General features: G+C 40.9%; 1 protein-coding gene across 1 annotated transcript in view; it reads right to left on the bottom strand.

The window, feature by feature from the left end:
• Nucleotides 1–1,985: 1,985 nt before the first annotated feature.
• The window catches only part of GSDMC (gasdermin C), a 43,371-nt gene continuing 18,769 nt past the window's right edge, over nucleotides 1,986–26,587 (bottom strand). The window contains exons 4-12 of the mRNA XM_037728844.1: nucleotides 15,453–15,618; nucleotides 12,439–12,550; nucleotides 10,316–10,360; nucleotides 6,361–6,536; nucleotides 5,498–5,550; nucleotides 4,134–4,278; nucleotides 3,693–3,822; nucleotides 3,157–3,230; nucleotides 1,986–2,496 (exon numbers count right to left, since the gene is read on the bottom strand). Coding sequence (XP_037584772.1) covers nucleotides 2,257–2,496; nucleotides 3,157–3,230; nucleotides 3,693–3,822; nucleotides 4,134–4,278; nucleotides 5,498–5,550; nucleotides 6,361–6,536; nucleotides 10,316–10,360; nucleotides 12,439–12,550; nucleotides 15,453–15,618 — 1,141 coding nt within the window. The 3' untranslated portion in view covers nucleotides 1,986–2,256. The remainder of the gene's footprint in view (nucleotides 2,497–3,156; nucleotides 3,231–3,692; nucleotides 3,823–4,133; nucleotides 4,279–5,497; nucleotides 5,551–6,360; nucleotides 6,537–10,315; nucleotides 10,361–12,438; nucleotides 12,551–15,452; nucleotides 15,619–26,587) is intronic.

Below are 26,587 nucleotides of genomic sequence, written 5' to 3'. Positions count from 1 at the left end.
AAGAATTTAAGAGAAATACTTTAATAAGGCAAAACCTCAAAGTTGCAAAGGTAAAATAGAAATATGTGAAAAGAGAGACTGCAAAGTTAAGGAAATGAACTGAGGATCACAACACCATATCTGAACTGATAAAGTGGAAAGGAATTATACTGAAAGTTGAGCTACAGACATAGAGGAAAGACCTGCTATGATCTCAGAGAATGCGGATGAAAAAGAAAAATCAAAGATGCGGGAATTAGGCAAGATAATATATGGAGAATCCTAAAGGACGATTGGCATCTGTGAGGTAGAGAACCTAACAAATAGAAAAGCTATTTTATTATTATAACAGGAAATTTTCCTGAATTGGATCTGCAGCTCAAAAGGCACAATGTCCCAGGAAAAGTGACACAGACTGACTGAGACACAGGTATTGCCTGGTTAAAGTGCTTAACTTCAAGGATGAAGAAACAATTCTTCAGGCATACATTTAGATGTATTTGTGGAGAGTTTGAGAAAATTTTACTGGCCTTGATCTTCTTCAAGGTATCAATAAGTCAACAGGAGACCTTTGCATGGCCACAAAAGACTGAGGGCAAGAAGTTTGACTAGAATCACTCTCCAAGGAGATCCTCAAGAATAAAGACAAGAGGCAAAAGTTTTCAAATATGAAGGGACTTGGGGAGTGAAGCACTACTGAAAAAATTATTTGATCACAGCCATTCAAGGAATAAAATGACTGTTAGTTACCAATGAATAAATTTAAATAGTCTGTGAACTCATTCCTGTAATCCTAGCATTTTGGGAGGCCAAAGCAGGCAGATTACTTGAGACCAAGAGTTCAAGACCAGCCTAGCCAACATCATGAAACCCCATCTCTACAAAAAATTAATATATACAAAAATTAGTCAGGTGTAATAGTGCATGCCTGTAATCCCAACTATTCAGGAGGCTGAGGTACAAGAATCACTTGTACCTGGGAGGTGGAGGTTGCAGTGAACCAAGATCATGCCACCGCACTCCAGCCTGGGTGACAGAGTGAGACTGTATCAAAAGAAAAATAATTAAATAAAGAATTAACACAAACAACCATGAGGAATATGGTTACACTACTTGGCAATTTACAAATAATAAAATAATTGGGAGATAGGAGATGGTAGAAGAGCAAGATGGGAGAATTCACTTCCTTGCCTTTTTTTTTTTTAGCAGAAAATAAGTAAACACTGTCTAAAAGTGAGACACGATGTGAGCAATAGGGATTACTGGAATACACTGGAGTGAATGGGTGATTATTCACTTGATTATTGTCATGTGAAAATGCAGGCCAATGTGATTCTGATGAGACATCATGTTTAAAATCTTGGTTGATGATTCTAGATGACAGGGGCTTCTAAAGGATTTTAGGCAGAGGAGTGACACATAAAGGTTGCATTTTTTTAATTATTCCCCATGCCTGCTGTGATATGAGCCTCTAGGATTTATGGAGAATTTGAAGAGAACAAGATGGTGGTGGGAAAACCAGCTGGGAGCACTGGACCTGCTGTCCAGGTGAGAAGAGGAGGGCGATGGTGAGTCGGCTGGACTGTGTTGATCGGGGGTTAAGGAGAGAGACGAGTCGAGGTGGACTCCCAGCTTGCAGCTCAGAAGGCCAGGTGGCATTAGCAAATGACACAGAGAGCACAGGATGAGACAGTTCCATGATCAAGAAAATGTGACAAAATGTTAGTAATTGAGGAATATACACATACACACACACACAAACACACATATTTGGGGGCTAACATTTGATGTGAAACAATTTCAGAGTCACACGTTTCAAGAGTTAAAAAAAAAATTCTTCTATATTCTTCACCCATATTCCCAAATTATTAATACTTTATCACATTTCTTTGGTCACATATCTGTCTATTATCAAGTCAACTTAACTTTTTGTTGCATTTCAATGTAAGTTGTCTAACATTTTCGGTACACTTTGCCCAAAACAATTCAAAACGCGTACCATGAACTAGAGTCAGTATTTGTTTTTATTATTTTGAAGTAAAATTTAAACATAGTGAAATGTTTACATCTTTAACATACTGTTGAGGAGTTTTGATAAATATATAAACCCTTGTCAATATATAGAGTATTCCACCACCCCCAAAACATTTCCTAAAGTCTCTACCCATGGCCGTCTCTACTCCACCTGGAAGAGCAGAGTTTGCACCCCTAAAGATACTCACAGCATAGACTGGGCGGGGGCCAGCATCTCTGGACTGACTGCCCATCAGGGAGGGCTTAGGCCTCAGCCAGCTGCTGCAGCAATGACAGAGTACCATAGAGGGCAGACAGGGGCATCTTCATGGTTAGATCCCAGGTTGACCTGGGGCTATCCAGCTCCATCCTCAGGCCACACTCCTCCAGCAGGCCATAGGTGATGGCCAAATCCTCACTCTGGAGTGGGGCAAGGAGCTCAGGCTTGAGGGTGAAGGGAATGTTCCAGGGGTATCTGAAGTTCGGCTCCAGGATGCTCCTTACCTAGAAGAAGGATGATCAGATTCTACAGACCAGCCTTTAAGATCAGGAAAAGAAGGCTTCTACCCCAGCAGCCAGGGTCCCATGGAGGATAATAGAAGGAACAAGAGCTTTGGGATCCAGAGGACCAGGAGTAACAAGCTGATCGTATCCTATGATCAGCAGATCAAGTTATTGGAAATCAGGTTTCATGTCTGTGAAGGTGAAAATAAAACTCCCCTTGTAGAATAGTGGTAAGTGTTTTTATTTTTAAATGTATATGCACATATGTATGTATATGGTATATGCATATAAAGGTATATATACATATACTTGGAGAGAGAAAAATAGAGAAATTAGCAAATCATAACAGTGTAACTAGAGCAGGAATATTATATCCCCTTAGACCTTAAAGTCCTGTGCTCCTATGTGGCTATTTTAGACCTGCTGGGGAATGCTGCAGGGATTGCCATGGAAACTGAGACCCTCCTGAGGGAGACTCTTACCCACTGGGTCAGGTCTCCAGAAGGACACTGCAACTAGGGACTTCCCAGTGGCCACCCTGGGATCAGGACTCCTCTCTTGGCATAAACCTGTCTCATCTTTCTTTCCTCAGAATCATTCTTCTTAACTCTGGTTTCCTCATCCCCTTCCCTGAACTTCTGGTCCCTGGGAAGTCCTCACCAGCTCCTGTTGCTGAAGCAGGATCCTCTTCTCCATGGAATAGGCCAGCAAATCGTGTTGGATGACAGTCAGCACTGAGGGTGGAGAACATGTGGGGAAAGACAGTAGTGAAGAATCCAGATTTTTCTTCCTACTCTAAAGCAGGAGACCCCCTGAGAGAATAACTCTAAGACAGAGGAATAAACCCATTAGACTTGAAGATCAAATTCTCTGCCCTGGGAAGTCCTTGAGAATGGTCTCCAGGATGCTAAATAAGAGGGACAAAAGGATGGGATTCAAGGGCTGAAGGCTGAAATCACCCACCTCCAGTGATCTGTGGATGAACATGAGCTGGTGACTTCCTAGACCTTAAATTCATTCTGTATCATATGGCAAGTTATCACAGTGAGCCCTCTGATCTTAGAGAGAGCTGTGATGTAAGGACAAAAGACCATGGCATTCAAAGGGCTTTGGAGACATGGCATATAACACAGCTTTTTGGGGGTTCTGGGGACCAACATTATGACTCTCCCATTCTTCCCTTTAATTACTCTTACCCATTATGGCTTCAAAGAGATAAAGAATGGCTTCCTTTGATTTAGACAATGCATGCTCTGAATCCCGTTGAAGTATCTTTAGGATGGAACTACCAGGGCCAGCCAAATGACCTGAGCTGTCCAATTTCAGCTATAGAAGACAGGTATTATTGTTAATAATAATACTAATAACAGTAATGTTATATTATTTGCCTGTGTCTACGGGGGATAACCAAAGGGTAGGGGTAAGGGTTCTCTACCTCTCCCAGGGGATTTCAAGCAGCCTCAGTATGTGGGGGTTGACACATCCTGGCCCAGTGTGCCTGGGTGCCAGAGCCCCCAGTCTTTCTCATCCCCCTGGCATCTTTCTTTTTCTTCCTCCCCCATGTAACTTGGTAGTCATATCTCCCAAACAATCCCATTTACAGTTTTTACCAGACCTGTAACTGTGGAACGCCTCACCATGTACATCAGGTCCTGCAGATCCTCTCCATCTCTGAGCATGGCCAGGATACTATAGAACACGACACCCTGAACATCCTTTGAGAGCTGGGCCAGTGCCTCTATATTCTGGGAAACCTCCTCTTGTAGATGCTTGAAATCTGTTCTCAGGCATCAACACCAACCAGAAAGTGGGGACAATTCTTCAATTAGAACATCCATGGAATGACAGCCTGTTTGCATATGAGCCGAACTTCTCCATCCCTTTCAGCTGCTAACCAAAATGGTCTCTGCTGATGGCATGCTTGAGCTCTGGGAACAAAGCTGTCACAAGGAGCTAAAAAGATGGACAATCCAGTACTCTCAAAGGAGGAAACAATACTGGGAGCAGAGATTGAGATTCTGAAATGACGTCATCGCAGGTGGAAGAGAATGACAAAGTGGTCATGTCTAGAACATGTCAGGAATACTGTAAAATCTAGCATTGGGCTTTAGAGGCAAAAATCCTGGGTGCTCTGGAATCAGTTTCCATGTTTGTTAAATGAGATGTTATGAGCATTAAAACAGTTTATGTAGGCCAAGCATGCTTGCTCATGCCTGTAATCCCAGCATTTGGGGAGGCTGAGATGGGGGGACTGCTTGAGGCCAGGAGTTCAAAACCAGCCTGGTCAACATAGCAACAGCCCATCTCAAAAAAACAAGAGAGAATATATATATGTAAGACACTTGGCACATATAAGCTACCCTTATTATCATGCAATTTTGCCAGAATCCTCAATGTCGATGAAGAATGAACCTCAGGCTGCATGTTGGGGCTCTCCGTCTCTCCTAGGAGGCACCAGGTGCCCTCACGGTAATCTGCTTGAGATGAGGGATCACTGGATTGGAAGCTCCAAAGAGGCAAGAATTTATGTCTGTTTGGTTCACTGCCATAATTTTCAGGTTCAGAATAATGCTCGGTGTCCATTAAGTCCTCAATAAATGTTTGTTTCATGAGCAAAGTGTAAATTTGGAAGTGGACCTCGGTTTCTGACTGGCATGAAAACTACCAGTTTGGGTGCTCAGACTTGCAGCTCCCACCCAGAAGCCCCAAGGTCTCCCTTAATAAATACTCACTTTGCCAGAAAGGTTCTTCTATTCGTCCTGGAATGAGAATCAAGTCAGCATCTCCCTTCCTCATCCCCCACCAAATTTGCTTTTGAGATGTTTTGGAGGATTCTGCTCTCCTACCACTTCCTTCCCCTTGCTTAACTTATTCCTGCCCCCATCCCCGTCCATCCCTCCATTTTCTAGCCTTTCTTAACCCTTCCCATTCCACATGACCAAGGGCCAGGCCCTAAGACAATGGTGGCAAAGGCAAGGCAGGGGCAATCTGCCTTACTTACCCCTGTGTGCAGGATGGGATCCCTGCCCTCACCTCCAGCAAATTCACACTCACCTATTGGGAGGATGTCACCTAGTTTGTATGATAAAAAGAGAAAAGAAATTCCTCACCAAAGAGGCTCAAAGACTGGATTGTTCCGGCCTTCTGCCCTGCTTTTCCTGAACCCCTCTTCTCTACCTGCTCCTGCCCTTATCCCAGGAGGCCAGACCCCAGGATCTTGGGTAGCAGCAGCAAAGGCAATCAGGTGGGGTTTTGTTGTGCAGATTGTCCTGGGAGGGGAGGGCCAGGTTCCACTCACTTAGAAAATGCAGTTGGCAGATTTCCTCACTATAGTAACGCAGTGTCGCAAATTCCTCTGGAAAGAGAAAGAAAGGCTTTTACTCATCAAACGTTAGCCTACCCCTACTTTTCCTCTGCTACTTATTTCCCTCTTGGTCTCACCTCTAACTTTTCTCTCCTCCCCTTTTTTCTCACATGAACCATCAGTTCAGTTGAAAAACTTCCCCAGAGAGATGGATCCCCAGGCAGCCTCTTTCCCCAACAAACTCACGCCTATCCCAATGTTTAAATGAGAAAGTCTGGTTTCCCTGTGGCCCTGGGGGACAGTAACTGGGTCAGAGGAAGGGGACAGTTGGAGATAATGGAGGAGCCTGACTGGGGGAGTATTCTCTGTGGGTCTGTGGCAGCTGTGCCCAAGCAGGGCTCTTGTGGGAATCCAAAGGGGGTCAGGCATAAGCAGTGCCTAAGTTCTAGGCAAAAAAAAAAAAAAAAAAAAAAACTGCCAGAGGAGGATGAGCAAGATGGTGCAACAGAAGCCTTCATGGTTCATACAAACACCAAACACCAAATTTTAACAACTATCTGCACAAAGAAAAGCACCATCACAGAACCAAAAATCAGGTGAGCAATCACAGTACCCAGTTTTAACTTTATATCATTGGATGAGGCTTTCAAGAGGGTTGGAGAGATGGTAGTGAACGACCGTAGCCACTCCTCATTCATCGCCACACTGTAGCCTAGCCTCTCGGAAATTCTGTACACTTGGGAGAGAGAGGGCACAGTGACTGAGTGACATTACATTGAACTCAGTGCTGCCTTGTCATAGCAGAGCGCAGAGCCAGGCTGAGCTCATCAGTGCCAGTGCACAAAGGGAGCATTTGGGCCAGACCTAGTAAAAGGGGAATTGCCCATTCCTTCTTTCAGAACTCAAGTTTCCTGGTAGGCCTCACTAACTCCAGCCAAATTGCTCTGGAGTCCTAGGAGAACTTAAAGGTCAGTCTAGGACATGAGGACTGCAATTTTTAGGCAATTTCTAATGCTGAGCTGGGCTCAGAGCCAGAGGACTAGAGTGACACATGACCTAGAGAGACACTATCTGGGGTCGCTAAAAAAAAGGTGCTTGTGCTACCCTGCCCTTAATCTCAGGCAGGGCAGCTCACAGCAATGAAAGTGTGTCATTCCCTTTGGTTAAATAGAAGGGAGCAAAGAGCACAGAAATTTTGTCCTGCATCTTGGAAACCATCTCAGCCACAGTAGGATAGGAGACTGGGCAGAGTTGTGAGGCCCCCATTCCAAGCCCTAACTCCTGGATAACATCTCTAGACACCCCTGGGTGAAAAGGGAACCTACTGCCTTGAAGGAAAGAGCACAGCCCTGGCAGAATTCATCACCTGCTGAATAAGGAACCACTGGGCCCTAAATAGCCAGCAGCAGTATCCATATATATGTAGTGGGCCTTGGGCTCTGAGATGTGCTGACTAAAAGTGTGACCCAGCACATTCCCAGCTGTGATGGCAGTGGTAAAAGACTCCTTCTGTTTGAGAAAAGCAGAGGGAACAGTAAAGGAAGCTTTGTCTTGCATCTTAGGTACGAGCTCAGCCACAGTGACACAGTGTACCAAACAGGCTCTCGGGTCCCTCCAGACCAGGCCTAGGCTCTTTAACAGCATTTCTGGACCTGCCCTGGGCCAGAGGAGAGCCCACTTCCCTAAAGGGTGAGACCCAGGCCAGACAGCATTTACCATAAGCTGACGGATGAGCCCAGTCTTGGGCTGTCAGCAAATATATGCAGTGGCCTGGCAGAGACTCCCCATGGGTCAGTGATAATGTGGCCACAGAGAGAGTTCCTCTGCCTGTGAAAAGGGAAGGGAACAGTGGAAAAAACTTTGTCTTGTAATTTGAGGGGCAGCTTAGCAGCAGTAGAGTAGAACATAAGGTAAATCTGTGAGGTTTTTGACTCCAATGCCTAGCTCCCTGACAGCATCTCTGTACCCACCCAGGGCCTGGGAAAACTCACTGCTCTGAAGGGAAGTACAAAAACCTCACTGGCCTTGTCACCTGCTGATTGTAAAGCCCTAGGGCCTTGAGTGAACACAGGTAGTAGCCAGATAGTGGTTACAGCAGGCCAGGGGTGAGACCCAGCACTGGGCCGGCTTCAGGTCTAACCCAGTGCAGTGCCAGTGGTAGTAGCCACAGGGGTGCTTGCATCACCACACTCCCAGTTCCAGGTGGCTCAGCAAAGAGAGAGAGAGACCCCGTTTGTTTGGGAGAAAGTAAGGGAAAGGACAAGATTCTTTGCCTGGAAATCTAGATAATTATTCTGGATCTTATTCAAGGCCACCAAAGCAGAACCTCTACGAATCTGCAACAACCATAGAGATACTAAACAGGGAGTCCAACTCCCTTTGAATACCTGGAAAGCCTTCTCAAGGACAGGCACAAACAAGCCTAGACTAAGAAGACTTCAATAAATACCTAACTCATCAATGCCTAGATATCACAAAATATCTACAAGGATCAGGATCACCCAGGAAAACATGACCTCACATTTCTATATGCCAACAGTGAACACTCTAAAAAAGAAATTAAAAAACTAATCCCATTGATGATAGGGATAAAAGTAAATACCTAGGAATTAACCAAAGAAGTAAAAGATCTCTACAACAAAAATTATAAAACATTGATGAAAAAGATTAAAGAAGACACAAAAAAATGGAAAGATATTCCATGTTCATGGATTGGAATCATTAATATTGTTAAATTGTCCATACTCTCCAAAGCAATCTACAGATTCAATGCAATTCCTATCAAAACACCAGTGACATTCTTCACAGAAAGAAAAAAGAATTTTAATATTTATATGAAGCTACAAAAGACCCAGAATAGTCAAAGCTATCCTCAGCAAAAAGAACAAAACCAAAAGAATCACATTACCTGACTTCAAATTATTCTGCAGAGCTATAGTAACCAAAACAACATGATGCTGGCATTAAAANAAAAAAAAAAAAAAAAAAAAAAGACACACAGACCAATGGAACAAAATAGAGAAACTAGAAACAAATCCATGTGCCTACAGTGAACTTATTTTTGACAAAGGTGTGAAGAATATACAATGGAAAAAGGACAGTCTCTTCAATAAATACTGCTGGGAAAACTGGATATCCATATCCAAGAGAATGAAACTAGACCCCTATTTCTCACCATATACAAAATCAAATCAAAATCATTTAAAGACTTAAATCTAAGGCCTCAAACTATGAAACTACTAAAATGAAGCATTAAGGCAACTCTTCAGGACAATGGTCTGGGCAAAGATTTCTTGAGTAAACACCCCACAAGCACTGGCAACTAAAATAGAAAAATGGGATCACATCAAGTTAAAACACTTCTTCACAGCAAAGGAAACAATCAACAAAGTGAAGATACAACCCACAGAATCAGAGAAACTACCCATTTCTCTACCCATTCGAGAGGGATTAATAACCAGAATATTTAAGAAGTTCAAATGACTCTATAGAAATAAATCTAATAATCTGATTCAAAATGAGCAAAAGATATGAGTAGACATTTCTCAAAAGAAGACATATAAATAGCAAATAAACATATGAAAAGGTGATCAACATCATTTATCATATGAGAAATGCAAATCAAAACTACAATGAGATATCATCTCACCCCTGTTAAAATGGCTTATAGCTAAAAGACAGGCAATAACACATGCTGGGGAGGATGCAGAGTAAAAGGGGTTCTCAAATGCTGTTGATGGGAATGTAAATGAGTACAACCACTCTGGAGAACAGTTTCCTCAAAAAACTAAAAATAGAGCTACCATATAATCCAGCAATCTCACTGCTGGGTGTATATACCAATAGGCAGGTAATCAGTATACCAAAGAGATATCTGCACTCCCATGTTTGTTGCAACACTGTTCACATAGTCAAGATTTGGAAGCAAAATGAGAGTCCATCAACAGATGAATGGGTAAAGAAAATATGACACCTATACATAATGGAATACTATTCACCCTAAAAAAGAATGAGATCCTATTATTTGCAACAACATAAATGAAAGTGGAAGTCATTATGTTAAGTGAAATAAGTCAGGGAGTGAAAGACAAACATCTTATGTTATCACTTACTTGTGGGATGCAAAAATCAAAACAGTTGAACACAGAGGGATGCTACCTGAGACTGGGAAGGATGGGGAGGAATCTGGGGGATAGATAGGTATGGTTAATGGGCACATTTTAGAAAGCTGGAAAGAATGAATAATACCTAGCATTTGATAGCACAACAGGGTGACTACAGTAAAAATAATTTAATTGTACATTTTTTGAAAACTAAAAGAGAATAACTAGATTGCTTGTAACACAAAGGATAAATGCTTGAGGGAATGAATACTACATTTTTCCATGAAGTAATTATTGCACATTGCATGTCTGTGTCAAAACACCTCACATACCCCATAAATATATATACCTACTATGTACTCACAAAAAAAAATTTTAATAAAAATAAAATAAACCAGACTTAGGAACTCACCATCTTGAAAGGTGCTCCGTTCATCATCATCTGTGATGAGAATGGCTGAATGGAAAAGAAGTTCATTAGGAGAGTTATATCTGCCTGAGTCTTTCCCATACCCTATACCTGGACCACGGAACCCCTTGTATCAAAACCACTGGGATGCTGTTAAATCTGACCACTGGCCTCACTCTGTCTTCTGAATCACTTTGAAGGGTGCCCTGGAACCTGCATGTAAATAAGCACTTTGGGTAATCATTTTGCCATCCAACATTTAGAAATTACCTTGATAGAGTAAAGGAACTCAGCTTCCTTTGACCTTCAGGAGGTTAGGACTGCCTCCTGCTGCCCTTTTCTTACTGACCTGCCTTACTTACCACTCCCAATCTGGCATCTTCTTGGATGATTTCACATTCCATGTAGAGAAATGTGCTGAGGTCTAAAACTCACCTAACACTAAAGTGCAAGTGTTCAACAGCGGAAAGAGTCCATGAAAAAGACAAAAAGTTTGTATAGGTGTTGAAAAGCTTAGAGGAAATGAATGAATGAAGTTAGAGGAAAAGCTAACCTCACAGCAGTGACTGCAAGTCATGTTCTGACTACTAGCAGGGAGAGTGGCACTCCTCTATGTCAGACACCACATCTGTAAAATGGAAATGAGACCTTCTCTCCGTAGTTGATGCAAGAATTGGAGATACATGTCTAGCAATGCAACTGACTCCAATTCATCTTCACCCTCTCCAGTTCATCAGGATCTTTCCTGTAGCCTGACAACAGGCTCACGTCTTTGCCAACTTATAAATCCCTTTCCCTAAGCTATGGGACCTACTTTAGTGACCACCTCCTCCTACCTATCGTCCCCTCACAGCCAACTTTCTTCAGGAGTCATCTACACACTGGGTCCCCATTTTCTCTCTTTGCATTCATACTTCAACCACTGTGGTTTATTCTCCAATGAGTCCACCTGCCTTCGGTCACCAATGAAAACTGATTTGATTCTATCTGGATACCACCACATCATGTCCTGTGGAGTCCCCTTTTATCTGATCACATCATTTTTGATTTGTTGTTGATGATTATGATATTTTGAAACTAGGGCTCCTTTTCTTTTCCTTCAATATTAAAATCACATTATGTGATATATTAAAATAATCTTATCACATATATTAAAATTATCTTATAATTCACCATGACCTTTGATAGGGCCACCATCTCCTGGTGCCCTCAGCAAGAGTCTCTGACCTCTCCTGAAAGTGGAAATCCCATTCTCACCCCTTCTCCTCCTGAGAGAGCTGCGTTGAATATGGTCAGTTTTCCAGAAGCCAGAATCCACTAGCTGTGAAAGATGGGAGAGTTTGGCCTCATTCTGTCTATGGCCACTGATGAGAGGTAACTGACATCAGGACACTCCCTTGGCCATGTTGCCGTGAGGATACTTTAGGCAGTAGAGTGAGAGAGTGAGTGTGGGAGAAGGGGGAGCCGAGCTCAATCTGTGTTAGAATGAGCTTCAGCTGGGACTCAGCATTTGGGAAGAGAGAGGACAAGGACTCTGAGAGCCGATTGTGTTCCCAGCACTCACCATCACACCCAGGCATGCAACTGACACAGATGCTTCTGCCCACATGGAGTCTGAACCCAAAGTGTGTGATCAGGAACTGTGCATTTTGAGGCTGGTGAAGGAGGGAAAGATGCAGATAAAACTCAGCCTCATGTTCTTAGGGTTTTGTGTCTGCAGTTTTGTTTGTGATTCTGCTGTTGTTGCCTCATAGGACCTTAACATGGAGTTATGGGTAACCTTGGGTAAGCTCTGTGGCTGATGAGTTGCTGAGGATGCTTAAATGAATAAGGATGGTTAGGATTAGGGTTGGACTTGGCCAGTGCTATCAATACTCCAAGATGAACAAGTTGGATTATTTTCCCTGTACAAGACTGTCTCTGTATCTGCCAATAGCAACATTTCAGCCAGGCCATGCTTGGAAGTGCCTCTGTGTGGTAGGATGGACAGTAAGAAATATACATACACCTCCTTGGATAGGCAGAGCAGGAAAGGTTGCACATTATGGTTATTTTCCTCTCATTTCCCTCTCAGGAGAAACAGACACCCCTCTCTACCCCCATCTGCCTCGCTGAGCTTTGCTTACTCCTGTCTTTTTCCTCAAAAATCAGCTTCTTTGTCTTATATGCCACCACCATGCCCTTCTTCAGAGTCAGTCCCTTCTCCTTCTTTCTGAAAATCTTTCCTTGACCTTGACCCTGAGGAGAGAAACCAGACAATACAGTATTAAATGTATGTCATTGTAAAGTTCAGATGGCTCTAGAAAGCTCATGAGGAAAAACACCATCATTCCCTGCTCTCATCCTCCCTACTGCTGCCTTCCGATTTCCAATCACTGCTTTTCTTCCTTGTTTCAACCTGTTCTCATCTTCCCATTTCTCAATTTCATGTTGATATTGCAATGTTTTTCTTTCTTTCCAGATTTAAGTATATCTATTTATTCTCTTTTTGATTATGATGAATTTGTTTTCCTTCTCTTCCCTCATTCCTTATTTCCTTTCTATCTTCCTAAAATATTCATATCTCAAAGTTTAAGTTAATATTCACTGTTTATACTTGGGGAAAACTGCTTTTCTTCACTCCCAACCTTTCCTTTATCAGTTAATGTGATGTCCCTGTGCCTTCTCTGTCTCTTTACTCATTCTCTCCAGAGCAGATGGGGGACACATTTTTTTGAGACCTTGTACATCTACAGGCATTTTTTATTTTACCTCTCATATACGATATTTTGACTGGGCATAGAATTGAAGGCTGGAATTCTCTGGAATATGACTTTATTTCCCTTTTAGAAATATCTATGGTTTTCTTTTTGGGGTAAATGTTCTATAAATTCACACTTAACGTTTTGTGGTATGAATCTATGTTGACTTATGAAACCATGTCTTCAGTGGACACTTTCATTCTGGAAACACATTCTTTTGGGTCTCAGAACCTTCCTTGTATTTTTTCCTGAAAGATTTTCCCCATTGCATTATATCTTTGCTCTCCCCTTCAGGAACTCCTATTATTCAGGAGTAGTTAAATCTCATTGACTGATCCTCAAGTTTGTTTTGTTTTGTTTTAATTGAGACAGGGTTTCATTCTATCTTCCAGGCTGGAATGCAGTGGCACAATTACAGCTCACGACAGCCTCAACCTCCCAGGCTCAAGCAATTCTCCCACCTCAGCCTCCCAAGCAGCTGGAACTACAGGCATGTGCCACAGCACCTGGCTAATTTTTTGTTTATATTTTGTAGAGACAAGGTCTCACTATGTTGCCCAGGCTGGTCTTGAACTCCTGAGCTCAAGTAATCCACCTGTGTCAGCCTCCCAAAGTGCTGGGATTACAGACACGAGCCAGTGTGCCTGGCCTCCAAATTTTTTTATGAATATTCTCCTGTCCTTTTGCTTACTCTTTCCTGGAAATTTCTTTGATTTTGCTTTTTGACTCTTCTATTTAAGACAAAGAATAATAAATTTCTACTATCTGTTTTTAATTTATAAGAGCCATAAATACCCTTTTTACAGAGCATTATTCTTTCATGGAAACAAAATATCATCTCTTTAGGGGGATCAAGTATTTCTTACCTCCCTACGTCATCTTTGTTTCCTCCAATTTCCTGATTTCAAAGTGTTTTTGTTTTGTGTTTTAGGCTTTCCTCAAGTGTCTGTGATTTTTTTTCTGTTTTACAAACGAGTGAAGCAGGAAAGCTGTTAAGCGTGCATTGGCAGGGTATGTTGAGTAGAGGTTTCACTTTGGGGCAACCAAGCAGGGATTAAGCTTATCTCTTTGGAGTCCCCAGTTGTTGGGGTTTTTTTTCAGTTATTTCTTTTGTACTGGTTAACTTTCCTAGGAAATAATTCTTTAATATCCTGCCTAGGCTGTGTGTTGTGGGGGTGGAAAAGGTAGGGAAGCGATGCCTGCAGCTCAGTAGGGAAAAGGGCTCCATGTCCTCACTCCCATTGAGGACATGCACTTATTCCCCTTTTGCAATATGGCTTCTCACCCCAACCTGTCATTGTAATTAGTCTCTCTAAATCTAGAGCCCACAGTGAATAAGTTTTTCAGAAGGTTTTCTGCCAGAGTGGGTGAGGGTAGGTGCCTGGCTGTGCAGAGGTGGGAATGGATTTGGGCTCTGAATGTTCTTTATAAAGATACCCTGAAATGATTATTACACATTGTAAGCCCGTAACAAAATATCTCATGTACCCCATAAATATTTATATCTTCTATATATCCATAAACATTTTTTAAAAATTTAAAAAGATTTCCAATCAATATTTCTTACTTTCAGTCCCACCTATACCCTATCTTCAGAGGTAGCTAGTGCCTCCAATTGAACATTTTGGGGATTCTTGTTTCTAAAATTACTCCCCTGCTGCAGGTGGCAGTCCACTATTCCTGCTTTCCAGGGTCTGTTACCATTTGTCTACTTTTTAGTAGTAATTCACTGGCATTAGGAAAGTTAGTACACATATCAGGTTTTTTTCTTTAGTTTCTAAAGCTTTTAAGTGAGGACCAATTACACAGACATAGTTCAAAAGCATACTATAACACACACAAACGTTATATGTCTTTCACCCATACTTGATCTGAATATTTGGTTAATGAATTTATTCATATTAAAAATATGATACTTGGTTATTGTGAATGACTCATATAAGTCACATGTACTTGAAGATACTTTGATTTCACTCCTCGAAACATTTATCAGGTTTTCTTAGAGCTTAAAGTACTTTGATAACTGGGATTTGGTGTTAGTGGTCCCTCATTTCTTCCAGCCATAAAACTAGACTGTATATAACACAGCAGCCACACATCTAGATTCTGCTGAATTTATCATTTAACCAAAGCAAAACACAATATTAAATAATTAAATATATTTCTGATTTTTGTCAATACTGCATGACCCCCTATATTAAAACACTGTAATGGAAGCTATTAGGATATACTCTCAGATCAGAAGTCAGGATACACTGACATGTGAGAAGTGGGAAATAATGACTCCACCCCTTGTAATCCCTGGGAATGAGTCCGGAGCCCCCTGGAAAATGAAGCTTAATTGACAGGACTGGCTGTACCTTTTTGTATTTCAATCCCACTTCAGGACAAATTTATACCTTGCCACAAGTAATCCAAAGAGAAGCCTTCCCAAAAAGATTCATACTACTGTTGCCGCACAGCACAGTATCACTGATCAGTTCAACAGCGTCTGTCACCACGTACAGGTTGCCCCCTCTCCTCCGACACCCCTTCAGATATTCTGGCTCTGGATGCAACAATTTCCTGGGGATTTAAGGAAGGAGGAGGAGAGTCAGAGTGGGAAAGAGATGCCTTTTCAGGTTACCCTGGGTGCCCTTCTCCTCAAGAGCTGGGAGGGATGCAATGCTTTTAGACCTTGGTAGGTGAGTCACCAATGGGTGTTCAAGTACCTAGGGCAGCAGAATGTTTTATCTGACATACAGGATGGAGAAGATTCCATTGATGGTGGTTCAGGCGTGAGAGTATATGTATCATATTGTTAAAGGCATCTGCATTTTACTAAATTATACTGGTTTTGTTAAGGTATAATTTATAGAATTTCAGCACTAGGGTCTCTAAGAAAAAAAAGGGCTAGAAGCAGAAAGGTACAGATAACTGAGAACGGTCCTTAGGAGGTCCTGTTGTGAAAGCTGAGTATTCTCACCAAATGTGTCCATTAGCACAATCAGGGGGGCTGGGGAGCAGATAAATAAACTGGGATGAGGCAAGGAGGACTCTGGATGATTTCATGACGATTACAGATTTATTGTCCTTGGTGGGTAGATTGGTAGGGCTGAAACTGATTATGTAGTTTCCAGGGATATCTGAATGGTTTGAAGGACTGAAGACAGATTTCATCTCTATTTCAGTTCTGAGGCTCAACCTTGATTCTACTCAAGGCAGCCATTCAGTGTCCTATACAAAAGTAATGTGAAATATTGAGGGACTCTTAACTTTCTTTTCAGTGGAAGAGGTTACTGAGCACACAATATTAGGTTTTCCTCATTGCTGTTGTAATAAAATTCAAGCCTCTTACCATGTCCTCAGATGCTATGTTATCTGACACCTACTTATCTTCCAAGTTTCATGTTGTATCTCCTTTATCCTGGTTGTCTAAGCTTCCAACTCACTGACTTCGCCCCTTATCCTGAAAACACCAAGCTCTATTTTACCCCAAGGGTATTAAACACCTCATCAGGACCCCTTTCTTTCTACTTTGCTTGCTTTTTATTCTGTACATGTCAGTTCAACTGTTAAATCCAAAGAGAGACCTAAACGGACTCCCTTCCTTCCACCCAGTCTCTTTTACCTCATCCTTTTTATTACTATCCGATCGCCCCAAAACATTTATAGGTGAAAACACATTACACATCCCTCATCCCATTTATTAAAACCATCTCACTACCTTTTCTTTTTTATGTAAAAGTTTTAGTTCTGGCTTGTTTCTCTTGGTGCTGGCAAATAATATTTACCTGTGAAATTACAGGCTCTTTAAATACTGAAATATATACCTCTGTGAGAAAAATGCTTCTCTTTCTGTGAGCTACAGAAATTCAGATGCTGTTTTGCACCATGAACAGTCTTTACAAATGTTACCTCTAATTCTCGCAAAAAAACAGGCATACAGAAATTGTGGAATGTCAAAGTAACTTTTAGGCTTTCAACATTCTGTGATTTTAGTTACTTGCTTACTTAATAGTTTTTTGCCTTGATAGAAATATTATTTAAATTTACATATCTGTTTCTACCATACATGAAGACTTACTTTTGTTTAGCCCTTAATGGATCATTGGATATCCATCTTTCCCAACGTACAAGAAGGTAAATTAAATCCCAGGACAGAGGTGGCATATGCAAGAAGACAGAATGAGAGGTCCTTGGCTATATGCAGCTACTGCTCAACTTACGACCACGATTGGTGCCGACAGACCAGTCGTAACACGATTTGGTCATAAGTTGAGTAGGCTATATGCATGTGGAGATGGTAATGCTGCCGGAAGCTGGTCCGCACTGCCGTACGCCCATCTGGGCAACGTTTGCGCTGCCAGACGCAGAGCAGTTGTGGCTAGCGATTGTGGCCGTAAAGTCGAATGGTCGTAAGTTGCATAGGTCGTAAGTCGATCAATACCTGTACTACCTCACAGAAAGTTCAGTTAGTAATTATCCATAGACAAAAATGCTCTTGTAAAAATTCCAGAACCCAAGGGTGAGGCTGAAGCACCCCCTTTAAACACACACACACACACACACACACACACACACACACACACACGTACACAGCCTCATTAGAACGGTAAGAGCAATAGTTTCACTTTGCAGTATCACCTCTCCCCCAAGTGCCATCACAAAATAGATGGAGTTCCCCTGGGCCCATGACTTCTTCAGTGTGAAAAAGAAAGCCAAAGTGGATATCCAGCTTCAAACAACATTCCAAAGTGCATCCTAGGAGCTATGTCCCATGTCACAGAGAACATTGAGGGAATTGGCAGGACTAGACCACCTGGGGTCATCTAGAAGCAAAGAAGTGGTCAAGGCTTCAGCAATCACTGCATGGATCTTGGCAGTGACACTGCATTCCTACTAGCAGTGGCACCCAATCAGAGAAACTAGCCAGCAGCTTGCCCACCTGCAAACCAAAGCCAACAAATTTGTCTGGCCAGGAAGTATGGTAGGCAGTGTCTGTTTGGTTTGCATCCTTAGCAAGTGGAACAGCCTGGCTGTGGATATCAGCCTCAGAGCCCAGCCTAAGTTTCTTGCAAGACAGGAAAGCCAGCCAGCAACCCTGCCTAACAGTGGAGCAAAGCCTCTAGTCCCAACTGACCAACGATCCTCCACAACAATTCTGCTCAGCCTCAGGCCCAGCCTAAGACTTTGCCCAAATACGGAAGCCGACCAGCAACCATACCTAACTGCAGAGCACAGCCTCTGGCCTGGCCTGACCAGGAAGCCCAAACAGTGACCGTTCCCAAGTTCAGAGCCCAGCCCCAGGCCCCACTCAAGCAGGAAGTCCAGCTGGTGATTCTGCCTAACTGTGGAGCACAGTCTCTTACCCTGCCTCATGAAGGAGCCTGATCAACAACCCAACACAGGCTTGAAGCTCTGACTACAACCGCATTCAAGTGTGGGACACAGGCTACAAACCCAGCAAATGTGGGAGTTCATAGTGACCCTGACTGACCATGGAGCAAAGTGAGTAGTCCTACCTAGATCAAGTTCCTAGCCAGTGACCCAGCACCAACACATGGTGCAGCCTGTGCCCCTACCCAAACATGGAGCCCAGCTTGTGGCCTGCCCAACTACAAAGCACATCCTGAGACCACCACCGATTACAAAACCTAATCTATGGCTCCATCTGAACGTGACAGTCAGCAAGCAGTGCACCCAGTCAGGGAGCACTTCATGGGTCCCCATCCAACCAAGGGTAATTTCAGAGCCCAGCCTGAAGCCCTGTCCAATATATAGTCTAAACAACAGTACCACAAAGCCAGGAGCACAGGCTGCAACAACATCTGACAAGAAGTGATTGTGCAGTCCAGCCAGCAGCCCTACTTGACCACAAAGCCAGTCAAAATCCCCACCCTACAAAGGAGCCCAGCCAGTAGCCCTGCCTGAATGCAGAGTCCAACTCTTCCTGACCACAGAACCCAGCCAATGATCCAACCCAACCATGAAGCACAGATAGCAGTTCCACCTCAGGGTGCAGGCAGTGGCCCCACCGACTAGAGAGCATAAACAGCCACACTTAATCATGAACACTAACAGCCAGTCCATCTAGAACCCAAAGTTAGACTGACTGGTGAAGGTCTGTCTCCACTGATATGAACTGTTAAGGCTGGAAGAGGTGGCTGCTGCCTCAAAAGCACAGAAAGAAATGCAAGGGTACAAAGATTATGAAGTATCAGGAAAACACCACCAAAGGAATCTGATAAAGCTCCAATGACTGACTCTAAAGAAATGGAGATCTATAAATAAACTGAAAAAGAATTCAGAAGTTCAATGAACTACAGGTATTGATCGACTTACGACCTATGCAACTTACGACCATTCGACTTTACGACCACAATCGCTAGCCACGACTGCTCCACGTCTGGCAGTGCAAACGTTGCCCAGCTGGGTGTACGACAGTGTGGACCAGCTTCCGGCAGCACTACCATCTCCACATGCATATAGCCTACTCAACTTATGACCAAATCGTGTTACGACCAGTCTGTCGGCACCAATCATGGTCGTAAGTCGAGCACTAGCTGTACAAGAAAAAACAGATAGACAACTAAACAAAATTAAGAAAACAACACACAAAATTAGTTCCACAAAGAAATAAAAACCATTTTTTAAAAATCCTAAAGATAAAGAATATAGTAACTAAACTGAAAAAATTTAGGAAAGTTTCAACAGCAGATTCAATCAAGGAAATGAAAGAATTAGTGGACTCAGCAAAAATTTGAAATTATCCAGTCAGAGGAATAAAAAGAAATCAGAATGTAGAGTGAAAAAAAACTTATGGCACTTATGGGACACCATCAAGTGAAACAAAATATAATATTCTTCAGAAATATAAGAGAGTTAAGAAGAGATATAAAGCTTATTTGTAGAAATAATGACACCCAGATGCAGTGGCTCACACTTATATTCCCAGCACTTTGGGAGACCAAAGTTGGAGGATCACTTGTGTCCAGGAGTTCAAAATCAGTCTGAGCATAATGTTGAGACCACGTCTCTCCCAAAAAATAAATATTTAAGCAGGTTGATGAGACACACCTGTAGTTCTATCTAATCAGGGGGCTGAGGTGGGAGGATTACTTCAGCCCAGGAGGTAGATGTTGCAGTGAGCCAAGTTCATGTCAGTGCACTCCAGCCTGGGTAACAGTGCAAGATCATTTGGAAAGGAAAGGGAAAAGGAAAAGGAAAGGGGCCTCCCAAATTTTGAGACAGAAGTGGGCATCGAGATTTATCACACTAAAAATTTCCCAATAGGTTGAACCCAAAATGGTCTACACCAAGACACATTATGATTAAATTATCAAAAGATAAAGAGAAAATATTGAGAGTAACAAGAGGAAAAGCTACTCATAACATGCAAAGGAGTATCTATGAGACAATCAGCAAATTTCTTAGAAGAAACCTGACTAGGAAAGGATGATATATTCAAGATACTTAAAGAAAAACTTCTGTTTTGGTCTGTTTTCTGTTGCTATAAGAGAATACGTCAAACTGGCTAAATTATAAATAACTGAAGTTTATTTGGATCATGACTCTGGAGGCTGGAAAGTTCTCAGAGCATGGCACCAGCATTGGTGAATGTCATCTCATGGAAGATGGTGAAAAGCAGAAGCAAACAGACAAGACAAAGAGAATACAAGGGCTGAACTTCACCCTTTTGTCAAGAGCCAAATCCCGCCAAAACTACCCAACTCCCATGATAATGATATTAAACCATTCATGAGGGCAGAGCACTTATGGCCCAATTACATCTTAAAAGCCCCACCTCTTAATACTGGTACAATGACAATTAAATTTTATTATGAGTTTTGGAGGTGAAATTCAAACCACAGAAACTGTCAAACAAGAATACAAAATTCAGCTGTCCTTCAGAGATGAGAAATAGATTTTCCCAAACAAACAAAAGCTGAGGAAGTTCACCACTAGATCTGCCTTACAAGAAATGCAAAAAGGAGTTCTTCAAGTTGAAATGAAAATATGTTAATGAACAACATAAAACACATTAATGTGTAAAATTCACCACTAAGGAAAATGTATAATCAGAATAAGAATTCTGTAATATTCTAAATGTGGCACATAAACAATTTTCACCTCTGGTATAAAAATGTTTTAAATATATTAAAAATTACAATAATTTATTAGATATACAATATGAAAAACATATAAATCATAATATCAATAACCTAAATATCAATGAGGGGAAGAAGTAAAGGTATAATGCTTTTTATGCAATCAAAATTAAGCTAAAGGCCAGGCACAGTGGCTCATGCCTGCAATCCCAGCAATTTGGGAGTTTGAGGGAGTCAGATTACTTGAGGCCAGGAGCTCAAGACCAGCCCAGCTAATATGGCAAAACCCTGTCTCTACTAAAAATACAAAAAAATTAGCCAGGTTTGGTGGCACACACATGTAGTCCCAGGTACTTGGGAGGCTGAGGCATGAGAACTCCTTAAACCTTGGAGGCAGAAGTTGCAGTTAGCTGAGATTGTGCCATTGCACACCAGTCTGGGTGACAGAGTGAGACTGTCTCAAAAATGTCCCAAATAGGTTGAACCCCCCAAGAAGAATTAACCCCCCAAAATGAAGTTTTATCAGCATAAAATAGGATATTGTCAGTATAAAACATTTTAGGTAAGCCTCATTGTAACTACAAAGGAAAAACGTATACTAGGTGTGCAAAAAATTAAGAGAAAGGAATCAAGCATACTACCACAAAATGTAATCACATCACAAAGGAAGATGGCAAGTGAGAAAGTAGAAAAGAAAAAAACCTGTAGAAGTCATAAAGCAATTAAAATGACAATAGTAAGTACTTACCTATCAATAATTATATTAAATGTAAATGGATTAAATTTTCCAAACTAAAGACATAGAGTGGATAAATATATAAGAAAGCAAGACAGAATGACTTGCTGCCTAAAAGAGATTCATGTTAGCTTTAAGGACACACAGGCTGAAAGGGAAGAGATGGGAAAAAAAAAAATTCTAATGCAAAAGATCGCACACTTTATATAAAATGTGTGTGTGTGTGTGTCATATATATATATATATATATATATATATATATANATAGTGTGTGTGTGTATGTATGTATGTGTGTGTGTGTCATCTTTTATATATATATATATATATATAATATATATATATATATATATATAGAGAGAGAGAGAGAGAGAGAGTGTGTGTGTGTGTGTCTGTATGTATGTATGTATGGCCACCCTCATTCATATATATTTATATATATGTGTGTTTATGTGAGTATATATAGTCACATATACATATATATATAAAAAAACACTATCTATCTATATATATATATATAGATAGATAGATAGATAGATATAAGATCATTTGACTTAAATGAACTTAAGTCAAAAACCATAACAAGTAGAAGAATGCCATTATATAATGATATTATAAATATGCAGCAAACATCAGAGCACATAAATATGTAAATAAAATTAACATAACTGAAAGGAGAAATAAATAGCAACACAAAATTAGTAGGAAACTTTAATACCTACTCTTACTAATGGACAGGTCACCCAGAAAAAACAAAATCAATGCAGAAATACAAAACTTGAAAAACACTATAGACAAAATGAGCCAAACAGACACATACAGAACATTCCACCTAACAGCAGTAGAATACAAATTCTTCTCCATGAAATATTCTCCAAGATAGATCATACGTTAGGTCACAAAACAAGTCTTAACAAACTTAAGAATATGGAAATTATTTATCTTTTCCAATAACAATGGTATGAAACTAGAAATAATAACAAAGAATTTCAGAGAATTCATAAATATGTAGAAATTAAACTGAACAACCTGTGGGTCAAAGAAGAAATCAAAAAGGAATTCAAAAAATATCTGAGACAGACAGAAATGAAACATGACATACCAAAACTTATAGGATACAGCAAAAGCAGTTCTAAGAGGAAAGTTTATAGTTATAAACACCTACATTAAGAAAATAGAATTCAGATCAAATCAACAACCTAACTTTACACCTTAAATAACTAGAAAAGGACAAATTAAGCCCAGAATTAACAAAAGGAAGGAAATCATAAATATTAGGACAGAATAAATTAAATGGAAAATAGAAAAACAATAGAAAAGGTCAATAAAACTAAGAGGTTTTTTTTTAAAAAAATTGAAAATTGACAAACCCTTAGCTAGACAAACCAAGAAAGAAGAACTTCAATAAATAAAAATTATAGTTAAAAGGAGACATTACAAATGATGCCACAAAAATAAAAAGGATCATGAGAACCTGTTATCAACAATTATATACCAGTGAACTGGGATATCTAAGAGAAATGGATAAATTCCTAGAAACATATGACCTATTGAGATTGAATCATGAAGAAATAGAAAATATGAACATATCATTAACAAGTAAGGTAATTGAATCAGTAATCAAAAAACTCCCAAAGTACATGCCCATGACCAAATGCCTTCAGTGGCGAACTCTACTAAACATTTAAAGAAGATTAATATCAATCCTGCTCAAACACTTCCAAAAAATTGAAGAGGAAAGAATAATTCAAACTCACGGTGAAATACCAGCACTACTCTAATACCAAAGCCAGAAAAGGACATTACAAGAAAAGAAAATTACAGGCCAATATGTCTGATGAACATAGATGCAAAAGTCCTTAACAAAATTTTAGCAAACCACATTTAACAACACATTAAAAGGATCATACACCATGATCAAGTGGAATTTATCCCTGGAATGAAAGGATAGTTCAACATATGCAAATCAATAAATATAATACACCACATTAACATACTCAATGACAAATCCATATGATCATCTCGGTAGATGCAGAAAAAACACTTGATGAAATTCAACATCCTTTCATGATAAAAACTCAACAAATTAGATATAGAAGAAATGTACCTTAACATAATGAAGGCTATACATAGTCATAATAAAGCCCACAGCTAACATTATGCTCAATGTTGAAAAGCTGAAAGCTTTTCCATTAAATAAGGAACAAAACAAGAATGTCCACCCTCACCACTTCTATTCAGTATGGCACTGGAAGTCATAGCCAGTGAAATTAGGGAAAAATAAATAAATAAAAAGCACCTAAATAGGAAAGAAAGAACTAAAATTGCCTCTGTTTACATATGACATCTTATACATAGAAAATCCTAAAAACTCCATTTTTAAAATGTTATAACTAATAAATAATTGCAGTCAAGTTGTTGGATACAAAAATCAACATTTAAAAATCAGTTGTATTTCTACACATTAACAACAAACTATCTTCAAAAATCCATTTATAGGCCAGGCACAGTGGCTCATACCTGTAATCCCAGAACTTTGGGAGGACAAGGCAGGTGGATCACCTGAACTCAGGAGTTTGATGCTAGCTTGGCCAACATGGCAAAACCCCATCTCTACTAAAAATACAAAACATTAGCCAAGCATTGTGCTTGAACCCCAGAGGCAGAGGTCACAGTGAGCCAAGATCACATCACTGCACTCCAGCCTGGGTGACAGAGCCATACTCTGTATCAAAAAAAAAAAAAATCCATTTATGATAACATCAAAAATAATAAAATACTTGTGAATACATTTCACCAAGAAGCTGAAAGATCTTTATACTAAAAACTACAAAATTGATCAAATAAATTAAAGAAGACAAAAGTAAACAGAAAAATATTTGTGCTCATGGAAAAGAAGAATTAATATTATTAAAATATCATACTACTCAAAGCAATTTATAGATTAAATGCAATTCCTATCTAAATACCAATGACATTCTTCACAGAAATAGAAAAAACAATCCCAAAACTCTTATGGAAAGACCCAGAATAGCTAAAGCAATCTCAAGAAATAACAAAGCTAGGAAGGAGAGATCCAAGATGGCCAAATAGGAACAGCTCTGGAGTTCACTTCCCAGTGAGAAGAATGCAGAGAGTGAGTGATCCCTGCATTTCCAAATGAGTTTTTACTCCCCACAGACCAGGAGATTCCCAGGCTGAAAAGCACCACAAGTTTCCAGCACAGCTGTTTCAGCCGGCACTGTGGGTCTCCACACAAAAACTCTCACAAATCCAGGTGGCCATTTCAACAGGTGCCTGGAATGCCTGGGATACAGAGCTGCCATTCAACTGAAAAAAAGCGGGGCTGAAACAGGGAGCCAGGTGATATAGCTCAGCAGGACCAACCCCCAACAAAGACCAGCAATCTGAAATGCTCTGGATAGAGAGTTTCGCAGCAAGCACAGCTGGACCCAGGACAGTCCAGCTCGGTTTGGGGAAGGGTGTCAGCCATTACTGAGGCAGTCCACCACTACCGAGGCAGTTCACCATTACTAAGGCAGACCACCATTACCGAGGCACTTCTAACAGGAAGTTCACACAGCAGCTGGGCAGAGCCCACAGCAGCTCAGTAACGTCTATGCTGGCAGACTATGACTAGACTACCACCATGCTGGGCAGGGCATCTCTGAAAAAAGGCAGCAGCACATCAAGAGCTTATAAATAAAGCTGACCTTCCTAGGACAGAGCACCTGGGAAAATAGGCGGTGATGAGTTCTGCTGCAGCAGACTTAAACGTACCTGCCCAGAAGCTCTGAACAGAACAATGGAGCTCCCAGCTCAGCACCCGAGCTCCTATAAAGGACAGACTGTCTCCTCAAGCAGCTCCCTGACCCCTGTATATCCAAAGAGACACCTCGTAAAGGAGAGCTCAGGCTGACATCTGGTGGGTACCCTTCTGGGACAAAGATAACAGAAGAGGAAACTGGCAGCAACTTTTACTGTTCTTCAGCACCCATGGGTGATCCCCAAACAAGCAGGGTCTGGAGTGAACCTCCAGCAGGCCTACAGCAGAGGGGTCTCATAGTTAGAAGGAAAACTAAAAAAGGGAAAGAAATAACTTCAACATCAACAAAAATGACTTCCACTCAGAGACCCCATCCGAAAGTCACCAACTACAAAGACAGCAGGTAGATAAATCCACAAATATGAGAAGAAACCAGCACAAAAAGGATGAAAACACCAAAAACTAAAATGCCTCTCCTCCTCCAAGGGATCACAACTCCACAACAAGAAGGGAACAAAAAAACGGAAAGAAATTAACTTCAACATCAACAAAAATGACATCCACTCAGAGACCCCATCCGAAAGTCACCAACTACAAAGGCAACAGGTAGATAAATCCACAAATATGGGAAGAAACCAGTGTAAAAAGGATGAAAACACCAAAAACTAGAATGCCTCTCCTCCTCCAAGGGATCACAACTCCACAACAACAAGGGAACAAAGCTGGATAGAGAATGAGTCTGATGAATTGACAGAAACAGGGTTCAGAAGGTGGGTAATAACAAATTGAGCTAAAAGAACATGTTATAACTCAATGCAAAGAAACTAGGAACCTTGAAAAACGTTAGATGAAATGCTAATGAGAATAAACAGCTTAGAGAAGAATATAAATGACCTGATGGAGCTGAAAAACACAACAAGAGAACTTCGGGAAGCATACACAAGT

The sequence above is a fragment of the Cebus imitator genome, unplaced genomic scaffold (genome assembly GCF_001604975.1).
Source record: "Cebus imitator isolate Cc_AM_T3 unplaced genomic scaffold, Cebus_imitator-1.0 Scaffold13, whole genome shotgun sequence".
NCBI lineage: Eukaryota > Metazoa > Chordata > Mammalia > Primates > Cebidae > Cebus > Cebus imitator.
This window is presented reverse-complemented; position numbering and strand designations above follow the sequence as displayed.